Below are 24785 nucleotides of genomic sequence, written 5' to 3'. Positions count from 1 at the left end.
CAAACACGAGACCGAACCATCTAGGGAGGACAAAGGCATCTTTTCGGGGTGGTAATTTTTCTTTTCTAGGATAGTATTTTTTATTTGTAGTCCTTGGGTCTACATTTGCCTACTTGCTAACTATTTGAGCCTTTTACCTTCTTTTCAAGCCACATCTTTACAACTTTGAGCCTTTTGTTTCATTTTTGTTCCATTTTTGATTTTTGTGAAGCAAATGATCATGTTCTTAGATATTGTGGTATATGAGTTTGGATATTAGTTCTTGTTTGTAAGCAAGCTTGTGTTTTGTATATCTTGTGAATAATGGCAAGTGAATAAATGAAAAAGGCATCTAAAGTTAAAAAGGCAAGGACATTTAAATGCAAAGTTGAAAAAGCCGTCCATAGTTAGACGAGGCGAGGACAATAAATAAAGTGAAAACATGAAAAAATGAGAAAAAGCTAAGCTCATTCAATCGCTTTGGCAAAATTTGAAAAAAGTAAAAAAATGGAAAATGCAAAAATATTTTGATGTGAATCTTTTCTCCTTTTCAAGCATTGAGGACAATGCTTCCTTTAAGCTTAGGGGAGAAGCGTTTACGCTTTTTGTATATATGATTGTGAATATAGCTTTGAATAAGCTTGGGGGTGTTAGTTTGTCTTTGTTCGGTGATTACTTGGTTATGAGGAGAAGGTTTGATCACCCTTTTGCTTCATTAATTAGGAATACCACCAAATTCTAAATTTTAAGCCTACCCTCACGCTTTTGCCCTTACGTTACAACCTTTGGGAAAGTCCTTTTGACCTAGAGGTTGAGTCAGTATCGGGGGAGGGAATTATGAGTTAAAGCCTAAGGAGAGGGGATGCAAAGTCAAGACGTTGAGTAGCCTAAAATGTGTTCTTTTCCGGCTCCTTCGAGGAACTATTGAGATGCTCACTAGAGGGAGATTTGAGACTATAGGGAGAACGCGGTAAGATCGAATGGGATGAAGGTGGATTGTGATAACTAGTTCTCTAAGCTTAGCATATTCTATGTTTCAATCAACCTCGGATATCTTGGAACGTGCATACCCCTATTTACTTAAGAAAGTTGTTTATTCATTGGAAGTGTAGTCATTTTGTAAATTCCAAGTCATAAAGGTTTTGATTTTACTTTTCTTTTAATTTCTTTTACTTTTGTGATTTGCCTCATGTTTGTTTGTTGAGAGTTATGGGTTAATCTCTTAGGAAACCCTTACGACAGTATCACTCGTCCTCTAAAGCAATTTAGAGGTTCAAATGACTTGTCTTTAGTTGCTAAAATTGACCGTGATTCTTACAAAAGTGAGTCTTAATGTATATTCTCATCTCATGTCTTTCTTTTTCATTTTTGAATAAGTCTTTCATCCTTTTTCTTGCTTGCTTAGTTTTGCTCGAGGACGAGCAAAAGTTTAGCTTGGGGGAATTTGATGAATGTCATTTATGGCACTCATTTGTTCTCTTTTAGGGTGATTTTAGATTGCTTTTATAGCTCTTTTTATTCCTTTTTCCTTAGTTTTGCTCTTTATTTCTTTATTTTGCACTTTCCTTAGTTGATTTTCCATTTTCATGCATTTCTTGGTTTTTCTTGTCTTTTTCTTTTTTATTTGCTTGTTTTCTTTTATTTTCAGGTTAAGATCGTTGTCCAAGGATTTCCGAGGTTTCTTCCCAAGTTTTGCATTGATTAGGATGTCTAGTGTCTTCCATTTGTAACCCAAGTATGGAGATGTGCAAGTTCCAAGTGACCTTAGGCCGTGCATTCAAGCGTGGGGGCACCAACTCTGGTGTTGAACCCACCGTCGAGGTGTTTTGGGTCTGCCATACTCCGTGTTCATCAAGTACACCAAGTGGAGCGCACGAGTAGGATCAAGATGAAGGGGAAGGAGGCTGCCCTGTTCCCAGGCGCGGGCGCGCGCGACTAAGGCTCGGCCGCGCAGCCTGGTGACGCGGGCGCGCATGGCCCTGGCGCGGCCGCGCTTGTTGCTCCCCTTGTTTTGTACCCATTTTTGCGCGGCTGTGCATCCTTTTGAAGAAGGTCGCGCCTGTACGGGTCTATTTTGGACGATATAACTAATTTCTCTTTATTAGTTCTACTATATATAGATTTTTCTTCTATTTTTAGAGGGGAATGAATGAGAGAATTAGAATTAGAGTTTTTAGAGAGAGAATTTTAGAGAGAGAAACATTTGTTCTTAGATTTTGAGAGACAGAAATTCATGGTTGATGATTGATGTTTGATGATTCTAAGCACATTTTCCTTTGATTTCACCAAAGTTTGTAAGTTTTTCTTTTACTTTAATTCAATCTTTAGTTTTTGATTTCAATTGTTTGTTGATTGTTCAAATTTGTTGATTAGTTGATTGAATTTGGTTTGATTGGAATGATGATGATGAATTTGTTGATTAGCTTAGTTTTGATTTTAATTTCTTTCATGGATTGCGAGTAGTTTACTAGCTAGGGATGTGGTGAAGCATGTTTGAGTGATGGATCATAGCTAATTGGGAGTTTTTGATTGGTTTAGCATTGTGATTAAATTGGTTGATTGATTTTATGCATGTGTGTGATTAGTTAAAGTGTAGCTAACTTTAATTGTCATACTAGATTGCATTGTGTGCCTACATTGATACGGACCATTGATTTGTAGCTCACATTTATCGATTGAGTTCGGTTTGCGACGTTCCTAGTAGAGTCTTTCATAGTTGGCGCTAGTTAGACCTCTATGAGGTAGCTTGTCGAGCTCTTTTGATTGCATTGTCTATCTTCCCTCACAATGCTTGAATTAGTCAATCTCTAACCCGATTAGTGTGTGTCCATTGCAAGAATATGTGGATCCTAAATCCCTAGTGTTTGATATATTGATTTACTTTGCGTTTGCTTTGTTTGTTTAGTTGAAATTGGATAACCTACATTCCCTTTTACGCTTTCGAAATAGTTTAACTTTGGCAATAGCTAACTTCCCCCCATTCCTAGTGGTTTGACCCGAACTTGCCCTATTACTAGGTGTAGGTTTGGTTACAAATTTAGTTTTGGTTCGAGGAATTTTAGTTTCAACGACCTAGAATCCACCTCGCATCAGTGATGCACGCATTGTATTTTTTTTTTTAATTATCATATATATTTAAATTATTTTTATTATCGTTTGTCTTATGAGTTTGATCAGTGTGTTCTTTAGATATCAACTATATGTTCTTTACATTATAACTTATGTTCTTTTAACATATGTGATTTTGAATTTAAAATTTGAAATTTAATTTGAAAATGAAATCTTGAAATATTTTTAGTTGAAATAATCTTTGAGAGTGAAAACTAAAATTATTATGGAAAGTAGAATTTTTAGAGAGAGAAAAAACTATTTTTGGGGAAATGATATCTTTGGTAAAAAAAAATTTATGTTAATGTGTAATTTTTCATGAAATTTTAATAAAGTTTTTATTACGTTCTTTTTGTAATGTCTTTATGTTCTTTGGTAATGCATGTTCTTTGTCAAACACTTATATGTTCTTTTTCAAATACCTATAGGTTCTTTCCGCCTTTTTTTTATAAGTAGGTGCACCCTGGTGCACAGATCAGGCATTAAAGGAACTGAATTAAACTCATTTGGCTGTATATAGATCTCATGATTACTCTCAAGTACGAGCCGTGTACTCTCGAGTTTAGCTTGTTAATGACCTGGGAGGCAATCATTTTCAAAAATAACATCCTCCACTTTGCATTGTATTGCAACTTGTAGCCTCAACGCAATTTCCTCTGCTATCTTAGCGCTCCATCAGCAATTGGTCTGAGCTCTGAAGGCACGCTTCTGTGCAACACAGCCCTTGTGATGTTGAATAACCCCTGGCCTTGCACCCTGAGCAGCGTCTACATCTATTTTGAGGCTGCCAGCAGGTGGCAGCACCCAAACAGCCACACCACAGTCTGCCAAGTGCCCACTTCATACCAGTATCACACTTTTGCTTTCTCACGTTATTTGCCACTCTGTAAGCCTGTATTAATGACTGTGGTGCTACAACTACCATAGCTGCGTGTTTAGCCAACTCGCCACAGAGTACTCGATGGTGCTCAAGCCACATAAACCACGTAATCATCAGCATTTCCTCAGCCTCATACTTTTGATGTCGCTTAATAATCCATTCGAACCAATCTGTAATAGACACAAAAGGAGGGCCTTCTTTGACTACTGTCAAACCTGAAAACCTCCATACAGAAGCTGCAACAATACAGCTTCGCAAAGCATGATATGTAGACTCACTGGCTCTACATCTAGTATATATCTCCGAGATTGTGTTGATTCTCTTGTGCAAGCCAGCACTTGTGGGAAGAGCTTTATGACACATTCTCCAAGAACCCACTCTTGCTTTTGGTGGTACATCAAGCTCCCATGTTTTTCACCAAAAAACAGGCATATTAGAACAGCTAGACACCCCTTCTAGTGTATTTTTGAGGAACTTTACAAAATGATACCTAGATTTCAAAGAATAATTACCAAGTTTCGTGTAGTACCATCCAAAAAAAAAAAAAAAAAAAAAAAAAAAAAAAAAAATCATCAAATTGCCTAGAGCATAAGGGAATGAAGTGTACCTCATTACATTACTAAATATGATTGTGATGAATGATCTAAGTTTGAAGAAGCTCCTTATATGCCTCCCGAACATCATAAAATTATTGAAGGAGATGATATAGAGATCGTCCTTGCCTTAACACACAGAGCTTATGCATCCGGCTTATGAAAATCATTTAAAGATTTCCAAATATATATTATCGGCAATGTTTGCTCCATTTGGCTTGAGAAGACGTCTACAAGTGCACTGGAAAATGCAATCTTGCTAAAGAGTATCATTTGGACTAGTAGCCCAGTAACCCATATAATGGCAAGAGGAAGAAAGCAAAAGAGCATCATTTGGCTTCGTTCTCTCTATTCCTCATGACAATAATACTAGACTAGTAACTGAGAAGAACAAAGAACTGCGGATCTGAATCTGGAATATATTGCATTTTAGATCCAACACAGAATAGATACATGAATATGCGGCCTAGAAATTGCCTTAGAATGACCACAATATGTAAACTACAGCACGTCATAAAAGGATTATGCAGGTGATTTTTCTATCATAATCCATCATAAATGCATAAGAAATAGTTGATGTGAACATCTTCTAGTTGCCTAGTAAAATCTAATATTATGCGCAACAATTTTCAGTATGTCTCAGATTTTATCAATCAATTCAGCAAGCCATCAAATTCCACCATTTTCGAGAATTGACAGGAGTAATCTGCAAGTAGAGTGAAGTAAGAACTTGCAAAATTACCCTCATCAATGGGAGGATGCACAAATATTCATCAGATGTTCAATCAATCACAAAGTCAGAACTTGCAATCTGCACAGATCATTGTGTCAGACAGTGGAAGCTGCAGAAGCTCTTGACGGACTGGAAGCAGTAATCTACAAAATTGTCTTCTTCAACCTCAACCGGCACCAATCAAGTGTTTCATATTGGGATCATCTTCAATGCAGCAGCAATTGGCATGCCAAGAAACCCAAATAATATGCTCACAAACCACTGGCTAAGAGTAAGTGGAGTTGTGTTTGCAAATGCACCAAGGAACTCAATAATTACAACTTGAAAAAGAGCTGTGGCAGTGAGAACAGTCACAAATACATAGTTGTTAAGAATCCCCGCAAATACATTAATCTTCTCCATCTCCCTGGAGCTGATTTCATTGAAAACCTGAAAGAGAAGATTTTGCTATAAGCTGACTAGATCATATATTTGGAAAAAATGAGAAATGCTATCTTCATTCTTTACCTTTACCAATTTTTGAATTGTGTATGAAGAAGATACATTCAGACCAATGAAAAGCATTGTGGAAGATCAGATATATATAATACCTGGCAGAAGACAAATGAGTTGAAGATAAGTGTGTTCAATGTCAAATCAGAACCAAGTCCACTGAGTCCAAAAGCTGACTTTCCTCTAGCCTGTAGAAACCATATAACAACAAATTGATAAATTGCTTGCCCCAGTATATTCCTCCACATCACATTACTGATAATGCTTCCTTTTCTTCCAACAGGTTTCCGCTTCATCAACTCATCACTGGGAGGCTCAGTAGCCAGTGCAAGGGCACCAAGGGTGTCCATAATCATGTTAACCCATAAAAGCTGAACAGCAGTAAGTGGAGCACTTCCTGGAAATAAATAAATAATTAATTAAGCAGAAAGCAGTGTTAGGGTGCAAATATTTGTTGTTGGGTTCATCTGATGTTGATCATTTATTACCATGCATTGGAAATTGCTAATGAAATAAGAAATATTTAACAAGGTCAAACCATACATATGTAAAGTACATGTATGACCGTATGATATGTGTTATGAAGGTATGTGTACAAGTAACTTAAAGTTCATGCTTGGGGTGATGGGGAGATAACGTGTGTGGATAACTCAGGATATAGTTGGTATTACTGTTTCAAGATAGCTTGATGGCTATAAAAGACCTGGAATTATCTTGCATTAGAGAGGATAATGGAGTGAGGAAAAGAGAACATATTGTATGAGGGTGACTAGACCAGAGTGCTTGTGCTTCTAACCTTATCTTTTGAGGTCAAGAAAGGTTGGTACATAAATCTTTAGGCTGTGAGTGTTTACCAGGGAGTTGAATAGAACCTCTTAAGCTGTGTTTCTTGAAGTACTCCTCACATGGAGAATATTTTAAATCACGGTGTGGAGTTGTGAACGTTGTTCGTTTAACTAAATCAAGTTAAATATTCCAATTTCATCTATGTACTTATATATCTTGTAAAAGTTCCAAAATGGGTTTTTGATTGCCCAAAATGTTAACAACTTCGAATATGGCCTATGGAAATTCTGTTTCTCTGTGACTGGGGTTCACAGGCTTACCGGTCAAACAGGCTGAAGAAAAGTTGACAATAAGGGCAACAATATTGACTGTCAACTGGAACTGTACAAATTTCTGAATGTTCGTATACACAGAGCGTCCCCATCTAGCCACATTTACAATTGTAGAAAAATTGTCATCCAAAATTATGACATCAGCACTCTCCTTTGCTACCTGAAATCAAACAGTTAAAGGTAATTATGATATTAAGAGCCAGCAGTGTACAAAAAAATCTTCTTCATAGAACATCAATACAGATCAGAACTGAGAATGCATCAATGCACATATGCTCCATGTTCTAGAAGACAAAGAACATTGAATAACTTAGTAACTATCTTGCTAAGTCAACCATGAGAGCAGATTCTAGCATAAAATGGAACTTGCATCTTAAAAGTAAGATCCATACAGGCAAAAATAGAAGAAATCACAGGTAAATTTGTTTAAAGCAGAAACTGCTAATTTGGTAGAAAGGAAATGGATGGAAAAGCATAACATTGGAGGTGGTAGTATAGACTCAGTTATCTATCTCACTATTTTACCCTCAAATCAGAGATTTGGATAGAAAGAATGCTTATGACATACAATCCTTTCATTTCCTTCAAATCTTTTTTAGAAAAACCCCAAGGAAACCTTCTAGTTCATACCAATCAAACCAAAGGCTAAGTTCCTTTTTTTTTTTTTTTCCTTATCAATCAACAAATAAATCCAAATACATGGCCCATATCCGGAGAACAATGACGATTTACAGATATACTGAAATTTTCCATGAACCTAACTCAAGGACAAAATTTTTTCTGGAATTTTTGTGGACTTAAATCACTTAATGTACTAGCTGTTCTCTAAACTCTCAACATTTTCTAAGACACTTTTTAAAATAGACACCCTTATGCTTGATCTTGGTTAGCAGTGCAAATTGCATGCAATAATGTGAATTTTGACCACATCCTAGAATTTATATTGACTTGACAGATTTCTGAAAAATCATTATACATACAAACTCTACATAGCTATTATATTTCCAAGTGTCAAAAACTCAAACTTAGCTATTTTAAGAGATGGTTTCAAATTTTGATCCATGATGAAGGATGAAATGTCCATAAAAATGTTGGGAGTGTTGAGAATCTGACACACGCACTTAAAGCGTGACAAGGAGCTAAAGACTACTCACCATAATCCTAGGTGGGGAACTTTTGGAGATGATCATGACATAGCATTAATACAAATGATTATTCAATAGTACAGAATAGTGAATTATGGTCTTACTAGTTTAATTGGTAGAAAACAATTTCAAATTTATAACTCCGTTTTAAACACTTACATAGACAAAATGTTAAAGGCAAGTTAAGACTTTTTACCTTGGTAGAGTAAACTCATTTTACACGTGCTTATCCGCACTAAATACAAAAAAAATTATATTTTATGAACTTTGGAAAATTTTATAAGCAAAAGACTTGAAAAGAAGGATACCTCGGTTCCAGAGATTCCCATAGCAAGGCCTATATCTGCTTCATGAAGGGCAGGAGCATCATTTGTACCATCTCCAGTCACTGCGACAACTTCTCCAAGGGTGGTCCGCAAATGTCTTACAAGGGTGTGCTTATCCATTGGAGAAGATCGAGCCATGACCTACAAAAATGAGTTTAATCAATATACCTTTTAATTATTGAACATCCGCCCACATATTATAGAGAATGAATCAGCAAATCCATCATGGTACACAGAAGCATAGATTGGCAATACTACGTAAACTACCCAAAACAAGGCCATGCATGCTTTTACCTCGGAGGAAAAAAATAGTACTAAAATTTGGGGAAAAAAGGGAACATATTAATTGAATTTTGGTACAAACGTATTACCTAGGTTGGGCGAGATAGGGTACAGACACAAAAATGAACTCAGGCATACCAAAGTACAAATCATAAACTACTCCATATGATAACGGAATATGACAATCACCTAATATGTAACGAAAAATTGGTATAAAACATCCAAATAACATTATACAACCAAATAAAAAATCTTTAACAACATTGATCTAAAGGAGAGGAGATCGTTGATGCAAGTTGAAGGCAATAGTGAAGAGAAAGGGGGAGAGAGGTGGTAGTGAAGAGAGAGAGAGAGAGAGAGAGAGAGAGTACTTGTAAGAGAGTATGTACAAAAAAAGCTGGAGACAAAAAAACGGAAAAATCGTCAAGAATAAAACGACATTTGGCTAATCTTCCAAAAATAAAACGACCTTTGACGAAAATCTACTCAAAATAGAATGTGACCGGATGGTAACCGATTTAATAGGTTAATTGTGACACGTCTCACAATGTGATTGGTTACAGTTTTTTAATATTTTTTTTTTTACAATTTCCTTAAAAGGATTTTAATTTTAAAAAAAAACACCTCCCCATCAATCCCCACCCCTCCACTAACCACCTGCTATGCACCACCACCATCAATCCCCTCCCTTTCCCCACGTCCCCACCTCTCAGAATTCCATAAACCACCGGAAATCCCACCCACCCTACATCCCTTTCCCTGAAACAACTAGAAAACCCACCCAACCCACCTCCCTTTCCTAAAAAATTGACCCACCAGAGAAAACCGAACCACCACCTTACTCCAGCTCGTCTTTCGAAAACCACCATACTCACCACTCCATCTGATTCCATCCCACACTCGCACCACACACATCCATGAACACCACTGCCAACACACCTCACCAATCTCACAAAAATTGCCGCTATTTTTTATGCGATTAGCATGGGAGTTGGGGTTCGTGAGGGGGGGGGGGGGGTTTCAGTGTTTGGCTTTCAAAAATGAGGGAGTTAGGATGAGAAGGTGGTTGTGGGTGGCAAGTGAAGGGGAGGGGAAAGGAGGGAGTTGTGGTGTGGAAGGGGAGGAGAAAGAAAAAGGTAATGTTTTTTTAAAAAATATATGTTTTTTATACAAAAAAATCTGTTTTTTTTTTTTAAAAAAAAATGTAAAAAAAAATTCTAACCTATCGTAATACGACACGTGTCCGGTTTTAACCTATTTAACAGGTTGCTGGTTTTTTATTCTATTTTGAGCAGATGTGTAAAAGGTCGTTTTATTTTTGGAAGATCAGCCAAAGGTTGTTTTATTCTTGACAATTTTTCCCACAAAAAATCCCAAAATATGTTGTCGTAATATTTCCAATAGTAAAGAAAATCATGTTAAGGTTTGTCACGGTTTGTGTTCGAGTGCCCATGCATAACAAAAAACTGGACACAAATTTTTCATGTGTCTCATGTGTGTCACTGTCGGATATCATATTCAATAGGGATATAGCAATTGGATGTTGTGTCCGTGCTTTACAGGAACTTAGGACACATATATATGAATCAACCATAATTTCACCACAACATTAACATCACATTTCACCATCTTTAAGAGACTAAACAATGAGTTAATGTGAAGACCTGAAAAAAGATTCAATAATCACATAGGGTAAAATTTTTTGGCCACAGGAATTCTGTAAGATAAAGGTACTACAGCATAGACAAACCTGAATTTTAGGTATCAGTTCAATCAATTCTTCCAGGCTCTTCTCACGAAACTCGGGACCTTCAATAGCTATTCCGTCTTCGGTGAGAATCCCACATTCTCTAGCAATTGCTTTTGCTGTACTTATGTTGTCTCCGGTTACCATCCGGACAGTAATTCCAGCTGATCTGCAGATTGCAACAGATTCCTTGACACCAGAACGGACTGGATCTTTGATGCCTACTATACCGATGCAGGTGTATCCATTTGCAGGAATAGAACCATCAGCAGAGAAACTTTCTTCTAAATCTTGATACACAAGGCATAAAGTGCGAAGAGCTTCATTAGCAAACTCTTCAATTGTGGCATTTAAATGTTCAACTGATGATTTATCAAGGGGAACAATTACGCCATTTGAGTCAACAACATTATCACATGCAGCCAAAATAATCTCTGAGGCACCCTTACAGTGTGCCCTCAGACCTCCATTAGGGATCTCTAGAATCACTCCCATTCTCTTCTTAGAGGAGTTGAATGGTTCCACTTTAACAATTTTTGATGCTTCCCGCTCTGTCATGAAGTCACCACCAAGTAATAATCCAAATTCCAAGAGAGCAGTTTCAGTGGGACTTCCTAAGATCTCAATTTTGTTGTCTTTGGCTCTAACTACTTCTCCTCCAGTATTGTTAAAAATTGATTCTAAAAGAATTTTACGCGCAAAATCAGGAATTTCAGATACTGTATGAAAATCCTTAAAGCTGCTAGCTTCCAAAGTTTTCCCACACATGTGTGCTTTGACAATAGTCATATGATTAGTTGTAAGTGTCCCTGTTTTATCACTGCAAATAGTAGTAGCAGATCCCATTGTCTCACAAGCAGCAAGGTTTCGCACAAGAGCCTTGTCATTCATCATCTTCTTCATTGCAAAAGCAAGGCTTAAAGTGACAGCCAAGGGTAGTCCTTCAGGGACTGCAACAACAACAATTGTAACAGCAATGGCAAAGTATTCTAAAATCTCAACGGCCTCATCACCTGACAAACTCCACACAGAACCATCTTGTAACTTGCGGCTGAATAATCCTTGAACCATCACAGCAAACGTAACTACAGCAAAAAAGAGGCCAATTTTTCCAATAACAGTTGCCACTCCATTCAATTTCACCTGCAGGGGCGTTTCATCATCACCTTCTTCACTGATAGTTGCCATCAATTTACCCCATTGTGTTCTCATGCCAACAGTGGTAACAAGCATTTTCAATGACCCATCCTGAACTTTAGTCCCTGATAAAAGAAAAGGATGCTCTGAGTTCACATGAATGGGTTCACTCTCTCCTGTCAAACTTGATTCATCAATTACAGCAGAATATCCTGAAACGAAAAGTCCATCAGCTGGGACCTGATCTCCAATGGCCAGATGAACAAAATCCCCAGGCAGTAGGTCATATATTGATAGTTTTTGTCTACAACCATCTCTGGTAACCTGAACTGCTATTTTCTTTTTCTCTTTGTCCAAATCCTTAAACTGCAATGACTGCCTATAATCACTGGTCGCAGTTACAATTACAACTAACAAAATGCTAGCCACGATTCCAATACCATCATGGGCTCCCTTTGGCCAACCTTCCATTATCAGGCCAACCAACAAAGAAACAACTGCACAAACTCCAAGTATCATGAGAGTCATGTCTTGAATAGCTTCCCACACAAAAACTAAGAAACCCTTAGGTGGACTTTCAATGAATCTATTGACACCATAAATTTTCTTCCTTTGGTTCACCAAATCCTCAGCAGTAGATATTCCATTCGCGGTAGAGGTAGAGAGCTTTTTAATGATTCCCTCAACCCCACCATGATCTTTCAGCTTCTTCTTGTTGCGATACTCTACAATGGATCCTAACTCATCAGCACAAATCTCAAACCCAGCTGATTTGACTTCCTCAGGTGGAGAGTATGATACACCTGGCAATTATGAACAGATAATTAAGGTCAATGAAGTGTCAAACAATGTCAAAGAAAGTCTCTTGCTAAATTTGTAATGAAAACTATTAAGCTGATAAATACCCTGTATAAACTGAAGAGCAGCTTGTGAGACTAACAGTGCAACTCTCAATTTCTCCTGCAAGGCTCAAGATGAGTAAAAGGGAACAAATTAGCTCAATTAGTAGCACAATAAATAAATTAGATAAAAAATTTAAACCTGCAGTTGAACAAAACTTTATGGTTGTTTCTTGGTTTAACAGTTTGCCTAATAAAGTTAAGGTACGATCACCATGATGGCCGTCAAAAACGTCTCACATTTGGCTATCTTGATTTTATACACTTTAAAGATCATTAGGATAAGTTTAAATTTCTACTATTACACGAATAATATTATCAAGTACATGGTATTTAATGGAAAACTTATTTTAAAAATTAGCATCCTCACTTTTTCAAAATTGGATACACTTTCCAAAATTGTGACACATTTATAAAGGCAAGGTATTATTAACTATCCTAAGGTGTATAATCATTGAAGAAAATTAAAAATAATCTCTTTATCTCCCTTTTTCTTTGATAATTTCCCTTTTCGGTTGTCATGCTATCTCCTTCCTACTTCAACTTTTCCCTTTCAAAGTTTTATGTTATTTCCTTACAGTGCCCCTTTTTTCTTATAAATAAAATATAAATGTCACTGTGTAATAAGTTGTTGGATAAATTACAAATTTCTATGCAAGTAATTTCATCTTTTAATTACTTTTCTAATATACAATTAAGTAATTAATGGTCAAAGTTGTGTCTTGACACATAAGTGATACATTTAAATGAAAACAAAGATAGATGACTTTTATGTTTTTACTATATAGGTTTCACTTTCCTACCAAAATTCCACACTTATCCGAGGATAAAGGCAAATTGACTTGTCAATCTACTTATCAAAGAACAAGAATATTGTGTCATTTAGGATTCGAGGAGCAAATCTCTTTGTCCCTCTTGTGCTCCATTTCTCTATAATGGAGTATACTACTTAACATGCGAAAAAACATATAATTGCACCTATTCAACACAACTCGTAATAAGAAAATGGGAATGCAATCTCTAAAGGACAGAAGCACAAAGCAACCTCTTTTATATATAGCCAGGTGAAAATAGAGCAAGGTGCACCCAAAGGTTGGTTTTCTGTTCAATTGATATACTTTTTTTTTAATGAGTAAAAATTATTAAATAAATAAAAAATTATTTTGGGTGCACCTTACACCCGGGTGTATATAAATCTAATTTATGTTTTTCAAAAAAAAGGACAGAGGGAAAAATTGTTACTTTTATATCCTCCAAAATTAGGATGTTATGCAGGACAAGAGTAATACTATGCTATACTATTGGCCTATTGGGTTCTACTACCTCCATTTCTATAGATCCCATTTGCAGAAGTTTTAATGCCTTTTTTGAGTCTTGATATTTATAAATTCATATGATACCAAAAATAAATAAATTGATACGAGTACATGAAACCACTACAAATCAAATAATATCCCCATATTTTAACTTAGTGATTTATCCATATAGTATTATATTCACAGTGCTCTTATATTCAGTTTTTGGAATCTATAAAGATCCTATACTCAAACGTCAATACGTCATTGTGATCCATTGATCTTATCCTAACAATGTTTAAAAAAAAAACAACTAAGATCAACGAAAATTAAAAAAAAAAAAAAAAAAAATATGTATGAAAGTAAAACGAACAATATAAAATCTACCAAAATATACACAAATACACTAAGAATAATATTCAAAACAAATTAAAAAAAGAAAAAGGAAAAACCTGATTGGAACGGCGAATAGCCTGAGCTTCAGAACGCTTATTGAGATTCGCCGTAAAACGAAACCGACGCTTTGGATTCTTGACCAACCAGCAAACACTTCGCCATCTTCGAAGTGCTTCTTCAGACGAATTCTTTGCTTTCACTTCCACAAACTCTTCATCTAGTAAACTCTCCATCTTCAACTTTAAATCAAATCAAATCAAAAACCTAATTCAAACTAAAAAAAATCAAACCTCAAAATCACTGGAAAACAACGATTTAATCTTCAATGTTATAATCAACAAGTAGCTGAAGTTTGTTTTACTTAAGTCAACGCTAAAGAACAAATCAATGGAAGAATTTCTGATGAGATAGTGAGTGGTGGTAGGTTGATATAGATACTGATGGATTGTTTACGGCAGCTGATATCGAATGGAAGTAGAGAGTGTCTGAAAGTGAAAAGTAAAGTGTTTAAACAAGTGGGAAGTTAGGGAGTTTATGGTATTATATTGTAATTAAGGAATAATAATTTAATTTGGTTGATTGATTTAAGTGAAGAACGCGGAAAGATTAATTAGAATAGAGGTGCTTTAATTGGAGTGAATGGGAGACATGATTTCCTGCTGTAATGTCATAGGCAGTTGTGTTGGTGGCGTGCGCCCATGTGGTGAGGGCTACTAGGCCCACTACGGGACAAACGGGAACTTCATCGTAACTGCGGTTAGAGCAATTGGGCGTGGTGCGCTTATCGAATTAACTGGGCGTTTGGTATGTCACTCTCTGGCTTTGCTTCAAAGGTTGAATTGATAGATAAATATCTAATCTAGTCTAATCTAACTTACGCAATAAGGAAGGAAAGGAAAGGAGGGAATAGGAGGAAGGGAAAGGGGAAAGAAAGGGAGGGGGGTGAATTCCAATTTCCCTCTAAATCTTTTCAACTTTGGAGGGATTATGTTTATTATAGGGAGAGGGAAAATGGATCCCTTCCTGTCCTTTCCTTCCCCCAATCCCCTACCCAAACAAGAGAGTTTGGCCCCATTCCTTTCTCTTCTTTTCTTTTCCTTCTATTTTCTTCTATTTAAACAAAGTGTTAGTATTCAAAAACCCAATTTGATAAAGGTACATGTCCCTATCCTACACACTTTTCCATCTTCTCTTTCCAAACAAGTGTGATACGTATCACTTTTAATAATCCCAAACTTTGGGAGACTTTTTTAATAATTTCAACTTTAACTTTCCTATCATTTTTCCTCTGGTATAACGCATTGGGATTTGGCGGCCTTCAAGGGCCCAAATTCCAATTCGTCATATAACGGCGTAGCCCACTTACCTAGGTTAAAGTGAATTAAGGAAGCGCATGCACTCTCATACCCCTATAAATAAGGACATTTATTATCTTGGGAAACGAGGACATTCACAATCACTTTCAAACACTATTCACTATTTATTATAACAGTAGCATTTAGTGCTCAAATCTTGGGATCCGAGAGAGACCACCTTTACTTTCCACATTTATTCCACTTTCCTCATACAGTACCAACTTGATCGTCGGAGGCGAAACCCTGAACAACAAGTGCTTTCGTTTGTGCAGGTAAAAGACACGCGGCAGGACAGTTTTAGTGTCGTAACTCTCCCTCAAAACATCTCAAAAAACCCCGAAATATTTGGCGCCGTTTGTGGGGAGAGTACTTGTAAAATGGCATCTGACAAGCTTGTATCACATTCAGTCAATGAAGAAGTGTCGAATGACGCAGAGGTCCATACAGACCAAGATATTAACTCGAATGATGATGGATTACACATCCCTTCCTATAAAGTTCTTAAAGATTTGCACTAATGACTAATTTTACACTAAATAAAAAAAGTCAAAGCTAAGAAAGGACACTATATTCAGTTATGGATAGTGTTTTGAGTAAAAATACCCTTGCTACGTGGCCTAATTAGAAATGGACATGTGTAAGCCCGGGACAGGTCCACAATGGGCCACTCACATCCTGACACGTTGCATCCCTAATCAGCAAAGGAAATGACAGCCTTCGAGGCCCAATTCCTAAGAAAGCCGCAGCCGCAAAAACATCATAGCCCATTAGGTCAGAATGACCTAAGGGACGCATATCCCAATGACCCTATAAATAGGGAGATTTCCCCCATTTGTGGGACACATTCATTTATTACAAAACACCCGAATTCTCTCACATCAGAGAAAACACCTGATCTCTGAATCCGAGAAGATCTCACTTTTACCTTTTCCACACCTTTTCATATTCTACGACCCGTACTTACTTGATCGTCGGAGGCGGAGCTCCAACCACCCGGAGTCTCCGTTGTTTTGCAAGTACAGACAGAAGACTCCAGACTTAGTGACGTAACTCTCCGGAGGGGCCAGAAAAACCCCAAAACATTTGGCGCCGTCTGTGGGGATAGTACCTCTAAGATGGTTCAAGAGTCTGTACCGAATCATGACCCCAACCGGCCTACGGTCGATGGAGAGGTTTTTTCATACCATGACACTAATAACGATGTAACGTAAAAGTCGAAACCCATGTGGCCCCTAATGAGTCACTCATCTCTAAACGCATCCGTCCCAAGGATAGATTGGAACGGGGCGACAACCAAGCGGGTCCAAGTAAATCCTCTAGACAACCGGCTGGGGAAACCCAGGCGGCAAGAGGGGCAGCTCCCGTCACCAGTGACGAACTTATGAAATTCATGACTACTTTCAAGGGGGAGATCAAAGACCTCATCAATTAAAGGACGGCTGGCTCTAACAAGGGTCAGTCGGCCAAGAAATCTCCTCATGCTGAGAGGAGAAAGCCGGTCAGGGACAGGCAGCCTACTCCACACCCTAAGGAGAAGGCCGGGACCTCGATTGACTGGTCCAAATTTCTTCTCCCCCAGACGGGCACAAGGAAAGTCATCCGGCAAGTTCAACCAGATGGTAGTAAAAAATCTTTTTCTGATGCTCGACATATTATCAAGAAAAAGAAAAATCAGGCGTTGTCAAACTCGACTTCTACGTCGAGCTTCCCAAACAGCTTCAGAAACACCTCGGCAAGGTGTTCCCAATCTTTACATGAAAACCATACAGGCGGCAAGTCCGTCCACACAGGCTTTAATGTGATTGGATCAGCCCCGTGTGTGCCTCAGATGCCATATGGACAATATGCCCTACCTTACATGCAGCCGGCCCTCTTCAGAGGACAAGCGACATACAATGTCCAACCACTGGACTGGCAGCTCCTTCTGCTCAAACTTGATGAACACTCCTCTGCGTTCACTAGGGAGATAAACTGAGGCAGCACCGCCTGCCAAGGTTAAGAACATTCTGAAGGGTGCCTATGATGGTACCACCAATCTTAAGGACCATCTCATGGCTTACACCAACCTCATGCATCTGCAGGGGTTGGATGATGCCTTCAAGTGTAGGTACTTCCCGGCCACATTGAAGGGAATCGCCCAATAATGGTTTGGCAACTTGCCAGCGGGATGCATCAACAACTTCAAAAAGCTTGCCTTCTTGTTTTCTTCAAACTTCTCGATGAACATCTTTGCAAAGAAAACAAGTCTCGACTTGAGCACCATCCGGCAGGGAGAGAGAGAAGAGCTCCGCTCCTACGTCAAGCAGTCCAATCTGGTGAGAATCTGGATTCAAGGACTGTCTGACGAGGTTGCATATACTAACTTCTTCAAGGGTCTGAAAGACAGGTCAACCTTTAAGTTTGACCTCGTTAGAAAGAGAGTTTTCACTCTCTAAGAGGCGCTGATGGAGGCGGAAGCCTATATACAGGCAAATGACCTCTACTCGCCTAACAATCAGTTAGACTTAAGAAGTCTGACAAACAAAAGAAGAGTCGGCCTGCTTAGCCGGCTCCCAAAGCTGAAGGGAGAAAGAAAAGAAAAGAAATCTAGGCGGTTGACGACTCTAAGAAGCCGTCCCAGAAGAAAAAGAAAGAGTTTAAATTGTACGTCCCAAAGTACGAGTTTAATAAGGACTGCTTCTCCATCCTCATGGAGATTAAAGACCGGGTGACTTATGAGAAGCCCGGCTGCTATGAAAGGTTCCTCCAATAATCGGAACAAAAACAAGTACTGCCATTTCCATGAGGAGATTGGCCATAACACCAACGACTGCTATAGCCACAAGCGGCTGTTGGACCGTCTGGCTGATCAGGGGGTGTTAAAATCCTACATCCTTAAGTCCGAGGTTACTTGAAGACAAACCATGGGCAGTCGTCCAAAAAGACTGCCCAACCTACCAGTAGTTCGGACACTAACAAAGAGACGATCTACAAAATAGCAGGCGGCTTTGCCGAAAGGGCCCTACCATTCGGGGCACCAAGGACATCTGAGGAAGATGGATGTCAACTCCGTTGATGACGGTCAGGCGTCTACCAGCATCTTCCCTGAGGTCATCATCATTGAGAGGGACTGAGGCAAAGTTCGTCGACTGCATGATGACCTCCTGGTTATTAAATGCAAGGTGGCTAACCAGTTGGTTGGTCGAATTCTTATAGACACTAGTAGCTCGTCTGACATCATCAGCTATAAGTGCTTATCCAGGCTAAATTACAGGTCTGACGGCATGCGCAACGTCTCTCACCCTTTGGTTGGTTTTGGAGGTGGAGTCGTGCACCCAGTTAGACGGGTAGACCTACCCATCCGGCTGGGAAAGAAGGGAAAGGGACGCCACATGGTCGTCTGATTCTTGGTGGTTGAAGAGCTAACCGCCTACAACCTTATTTTGGGCCGTCCAACTCTAAACGAATGCAAGGCCGTCATCATCCCACCTCTCATGCTGCTGAAGTATGAAAGGGATTATGGTTTTGTTGGCTCCCTGAACGGGGACCAGAAGACGGCTAAAGAGTGTTATCTCTCAGATGTTAAGCCCATGGCGGCGGCAGATGGCTAGGGGGGAGCCAATAGACCTTGACGATGTCAAGGAAGCCGAGCCTGCTCCAGCAGCAACCGGCAAAAAGAGAAAGGCCGACCAACTAGTGGCCGTGAAAAAAGAGAAGCAATATCAATCATTTATTGGGGAACGGTTAGAAGAACTCTGTCCCCAGCCAGCTGGTAAGCACATTGAGATTGCTCTAGATGATAACCGTCTAGAGCGAACTATTAAGGTGGGGACAGTTGCTTTTGCAAAGTTGGGTGCCGACTTGCACCTTATGCTGCAGGAATTCAAATACATCTTTGCCTTTGAAGTGGAGGAGATGTCAGGCATCAGCCTAGATCTTACTGTCCACAAACTCGCCGTTGATCCAAAAAAGAAGCCCATAAGGCAAAAGAAAAGAAATCACGGCAAGGAGAGAAGTCAGGAGGCAGCTACCGAGGTAGAAAAGCTTTTAGATGCTGTGTTTATTCAGCCTTGTAACTTCCTTGATTGGGTTGCGAACGTTGTGCTCGTAAAGAAGCCAAATGGTACCTGGAGCATGTGTGTTGATTACACTGACTTAAACAAGGCATGTCCAAAGGACCGTTACCCGCTTCCAAAGATCGACAGTCTTGTCGACTCTACAACTGGGCATTCCTTGATGAGCTTCATGGACGCCTACTTAAGCTTTCATCAGATTCCCCTGTGGAAAAAAGATCAAGAAAAGATGGCATTCGTCACTAATCAGGGGCTATTCTATTATATTGTGATGTCGTTTGGCTTGAAGAATGCGCCTGTTACTTTCCAACGCATGATTAATACAGTCTTCATAAATCAAATTGGGAGGAATGTAGAGGCGTACATTGATGGCATGATAGTCAAATCCAAACTATAGACTGATCATCTTGCTGACCTCCGAGAAACCTTCACCACACTTAGGCAGCACAAAGTCATGCTCAATCCCAAGAAGTGTGTATTTGGTATTGAGTCTAGAAAGTTTACTCGGATTTTTAATTGATCAAAGGGGGATAGAGGCCAACCTAGAGAAAATACTGGCGGTAATTGACATGAAGTCACCCCGTATTTTAAAAGAAGTTTAAAAGTTAAAAGGTTGTCTTGCGGCATTGGGGAGATTCCTCGGTCGGTCAAGTGATAAGTGCCTCTATTTCTTCCAAGCGATCAGAAAGAAGACAAGGTTTGAATGGGGGGATGATGCTGAGGCGACCTTTCAGAAATTGAAAGAACATCTACACTCTTTGCCAAGGCTGGTTAGCCCTTTTCCCAAAGAGACGTTTTACATGTACTTAGCCGTTTCAGATCATGCTCTCAGTGTTGTTCTCCTTGCTGAGAGAGATGACATCCAGATCTCGGTCTATTTCATCAGCCATGTTCTTCGAAATGCTAAGCTACGGTACCCCATGGTTGAAAATTTTGGCCTTGCTCTTTTCATGGCTGTCAAGAAGTTGAAACCTTACTTCCGCGCACATCCGATTGTCATTTACACATACCAACCTCTCAAGCGGCCAATGACAACCATGGAGTCATCCGGCAGAATATTCAAATGGGCTATTGAAATGCAAAGTCTTGAAATCACTTTCGAACCAAGGAAGGCCATGAAGGGTCAAGCGTTCGTCGACTTCAATGTTGAAATGATAAGGCCGGCTGCGCCAAAAAATCTTGACCAGGTTTGGAAAGTGTATGTAGACAGGAGCTCTACTATGAACGACTGTGGTGAAGAAGTTATTTGTCAGTTTCCCGAAGGGGACAAATATGAATATGCATTATGGTTCAAGTTCCAAGCCTCAAATAATAAGGCTGAGTATAAAGCCTTACTACCCGACATCCGCATGTGCAAGGCGGTAGGGGCAACAAAAATTGACGTCTGCTCTTTCTCACAGTTGATCGTTAGCCAATACCATGGTGACTATGAGGCCACCCATCTAGCTATGATCAAATACCTTCAGGCGGTCAAAACTGAAGCTGGGACACTTGAAGAATTTCAAGGTCTGAGAACAATCAAGCGGATGCTTTGTCAAAATTAGCATCGTCCGCCTCCTGTGATACACCCCGGTCAGTCTTCTGGGAAGTGATGGAAAAATGAAGTATTGTTGAGGAAGATCCCATTGGAGTACTTGGTCGAAGCTAAATCTGGATGGACGGGCTCCGGGCCTATCTACTAGACACCACTCTACCAGACTCATCTCCAGAAGAAGACGTACTAAAAAAATGTGCGGCAAATTTTGAAATCAAACATGGTGAAGTCTTCAAAAAGGGCTTTCTGAAGCCTACCTTGAAGTGCATTACCCCTGAGAAGGGGCATGAGGTTATGGAGGAATTACACTCGGGCTACTGCTCCTCCCATATAGGCGGCAAGGCTCTAGTAGTTAGGGCCAGGCGGCAGGGTTACTTTTGGTCCACGCTTGAGGGAGACACCATTAAAATGGTGAGAAAATGTGAAAGTGTCAACGATTTGGCGAGTTGATCTACCGTCCGACCACCGATCTTATGTTTATTCATAGCCCGATTCCATTTGCCAAGTGGGTAATGGACATTCTGGGTCCACACACGTCTGCACCAGGCGGACGGCGGTACATTCTAGTTGCAGGTGACTAATTCACAAAATGGTTAGAGGCAGAGGCGGTCAATAACATCAAGACAAAGGATGTCATCTCCTTCATTTGGAAGAATATCATCACCCGGTTTGGGGTGCCTATGTCTATGGTGTTTGATAATGGCTCTCATTTTGAGACTGCTCAGCTCACAAATTGGTTGGGAGTTCAAGGGACCTCACATTGTTTTTCATCAGTCGGCCGACCCCAAGCAAACAGCCAAGTTGAAGCCTTCAACAAGCCAATCTCAGACGACATCAAGAAGAAAATTGAAAGAGCTGGCAGCTTATCGACAGAGGAGTTAACTCATGTCCTATGGGCCATCAGAACAACCGAAAAAGGGGCAACCGGTGAAACCCCGTTTCTCATGGTGTATGGTCTAGAGGTCGTCTTGCCTATTGAGCACTATGAACCAACCCTCCGAGTCATGCTATATGACGAAGAGGCAAACTGGGAGGCCATGCGGCTACCACTGGACTCACTCCCAAAATGAAAGGGTAATGCCACCTTGCGTCATGAGATTTACCATCTGAGAATGACAAGAGCTTACAACAAAAGAGTACAGAAATGACCCTTGAAAGTGGGGGACTTTGTGTTACGGAAAATGGAGGCAATCGGTAGGGCCAATGAGCAAGGCAAGCTGACTCTTAATTGGGAAGACCCCTACTGGTTCTATAAAGAAGTAAGAGGCGGCACCTACCACCTGGAAACCTTAGACGGCAGGCGGCTAGCCAGAACTTGGAATGTTGATAAATTAAAAAAGTACTACTTTTAAGAACTTGTAAATTTTTTGTAAATGGAAAGCCTATCAATGAAGAGTTGCTTTTTATTTTCAGTTAATTATTGCTTTCATTACATATGTCTTATGTCAAAAACACCGTCTGTTCAGTATACAGACGACCCAATCTCACTTAACAAATATAAGCTAAGTCAAAAAAATAGTGGCTAAACGAGGCCAATAGCCGGATGATATGAATTAAAAAGCGTCTGCTCCAACATGAGTGGTACATTGCTCTATAAACATATACAGACGACAAAAATTGATTGGCCTAATTGGCCAACTCATAGCTGTCTGACCTAAGTAATCTAAAAGGAACGCAAACGAGCTTATAATGAAATCGTGTGTCTAGAGGCACAACCCGTGTTCAAGCTAAGTTCTTACTTAGATTATAACTTCAAATTATGTACCTCTAAATTCCTCCCGATGGGGCAGGACATTGAGTATATAATTGGATTACAAACACCCCAAACAGTAGGAAATATAGTTCATTAAAACTAATTAAACCGCCTGGGCCAACGGTTTACCCGCCTGTAAGTTGGTCGGTTGTGTACTTAGTTTGGGGCAATCACTAATGTGATTGATTGACTTAGGAACATGTCATACTATTTAAAGTATCAAAAGTTCCCAAGTCAATCAATCAAGGGCTTTTTTTTTTTTTTTTTTTGGTAAGTAAAAATTTTATTACCAAAAGGAAAGGAAAGTTACAGCTCATAAGAGCTATGTTGTAACAGCACAAAAACTACAAACACCACAAGACCTACAAATGGCCACCTAAACACCCACAAGCTCCAAACCCAAACAAGCCATCTTCTAGGAAGGGTTCTTGAAAGAGAGAGGAGCAAAACAAACTAGACTCATAGACCCTGACCACCTTCTAGGAAGGGTTTCAAGGACTCAGGACCAGACAAGACGGCAAAGAGACAAGTTACACAAATAACAGAGTTTTATCACTAGGATTACATCTGCAAGCAACTAAAAACACAATATCTCTAATGACAGCTCTGGTAAATTTACAATCACTAGTAAAAACCATAGCATTTCTCGGCAGCCAGGTGTTGTAAACAGTTTCAGCAAACAGCATTGAGATCAATTTGTTTTTAACAGTAGACTTCCTGCAGCATTTAGCAATCCAATTTTGTTCTTCAGACAGCTGCAAAACAGGTCTAGAATATCCCAGCAGGTGCAGAACAGAAGTCCAAATTTCCTTAGAGTAAGGATAGTAAAAAAAACAGGTGCTCATCAGTCTCATTAGCACCAGAACAAAGAATACAGATAGGATCACAAGCAATGTGCCAAGAAAGCAACCTATCTTTTGTCACCAATCTATTCATCAACATTAACCAAGTACTAAAAAGACTTTTAGGAGAAGCTTGGTTATTACAAATGGTTCTTTTCCAGGAAACTCTAGTACCCTGAGGTCTGATCAGATTATAGAGCTTTTTAATACTCATTTTACCCTTAGAAGTCACAGCAGACCATCCACCAATATCATTGATCATGTCCCTACAGGACAGAATCTTTTTGAGCACCCAAGAAGATTTTTAAGGAATAGTAGCAGTCTAGAATTTCTTGTTTGCAAAGTAATAAGTATGGATCCATTTTACCCATAAATTATCAGACTTATGGGCAATATCCCAAAGAATCTTAGCAATAGCAGCCTTGTTCCAGATTTCAAGGAAAGTGATATTTCATCCCCCACAAGACTTAGGAAAAGACATAAACTTCCAAGCCACCAAAGCTTTCTTGGAAGGGTTACCATTTCCTATCCACAAAAAGCATCTAAATTTAGACTCAATTTCCCTAATGATTTTCTTAGGTAAAACATGTTGGGTTTCGATAAGTCTAACTCACCGTGGAAGAAAACCCGAGCCAAGACCATACTCACAATTAATATAATCACAAAGCATAATTAACTTAAACAACAAGAATTAAGGAAAGATTAATACCTTTGACGCGTGATTCGCTCTCAACAAGAGCTCTTACTTCGGAAAGCTTTTAGCTTCGCTCGCACGAAAACCTCCAACGGAAGTCCACCCATAACACGACCCCGACAAGGTCCAATGCTTAGAGGTTAGCTAAGCCCGACCTAAACTCGAGTAATTATAAGTGTTTAAAGGTTTTCTCAATGGAGATGCTTTTTTAACACCTTACTCAAGTGAAAAATCCCAAGGTATGCCTTGGCTATTTATAAGGAGTGCTTCCTTGTGAATTCCACTCATTTTTCAATGTGGGACTTTTTTCACAAAAAGATCCCACATAGAAAGAATGTTGAATTCAATCCTTAGTTAAATAAACCAAGGAATAACAAAGTAACAAGTGTCACATGGTTAGGTGAGGACCACTTCCTCACTTGCTC

The 24785-nt window shown here is 39.3% G+C and overlaps 2 protein-coding genes across 2 annotated transcripts; both read right to left on the bottom strand.

The window, feature by feature from the left end:
• Window positions 1–4959: 4959 nt before the first annotated feature.
• Window positions 4960–14830, bottom strand: LOC145592379 (calcium-transporting ATPase 1-like). Its single transcript, XM_081648822.1, has 7 exons — window positions 14187–14830; window positions 12446–12500; window positions 10407–12343; window positions 8357–8515; window positions 6892–7063; window positions 5884–6182; window positions 4960–5722 (listed from the first exon to the last, which is right to left on the bottom strand). The coding sequence occupies exons 1-7, from the start codon at window positions 14361–14363 to the stop codon at window positions 5483–5485; spliced, it is 3039 nt and encodes a 1012-aa protein (XP_081504948.1). The 5' UTR covers window positions 14364–14830; the 3' UTR covers window positions 4960–5482.
• Window positions 14831–23354: 8524 nt separating this feature from the next.
• LOC145592075 (uncharacterized) lies at window positions 23355–23928 on the bottom strand. The gene is made up of 2 exons (XM_081648541.1): window positions 23660–23928; window positions 23355–23541 (listed from the first exon to the last, which is right to left on the bottom strand). The coding sequence occupies exons 1-2, from the start codon at window positions 23926–23928 to the stop codon at window positions 23355–23357; spliced, it is 456 nt and encodes a 151-aa protein (XP_081504667.1).
• Window positions 23929–24785: the final 857 nt, after the last annotated feature.

Source organism: Chenopodium album, chromosome 18 (assembly GCF_948465745.1).
Source record: "Chenopodium album chromosome 18, dcCheAlbu1.1, whole genome shotgun sequence".
NCBI lineage: Eukaryota > Viridiplantae > Streptophyta > Magnoliopsida > Caryophyllales > Amaranthaceae > Chenopodium > Chenopodium album.
This window is presented reverse-complemented; position numbering and strand designations above follow the sequence as displayed.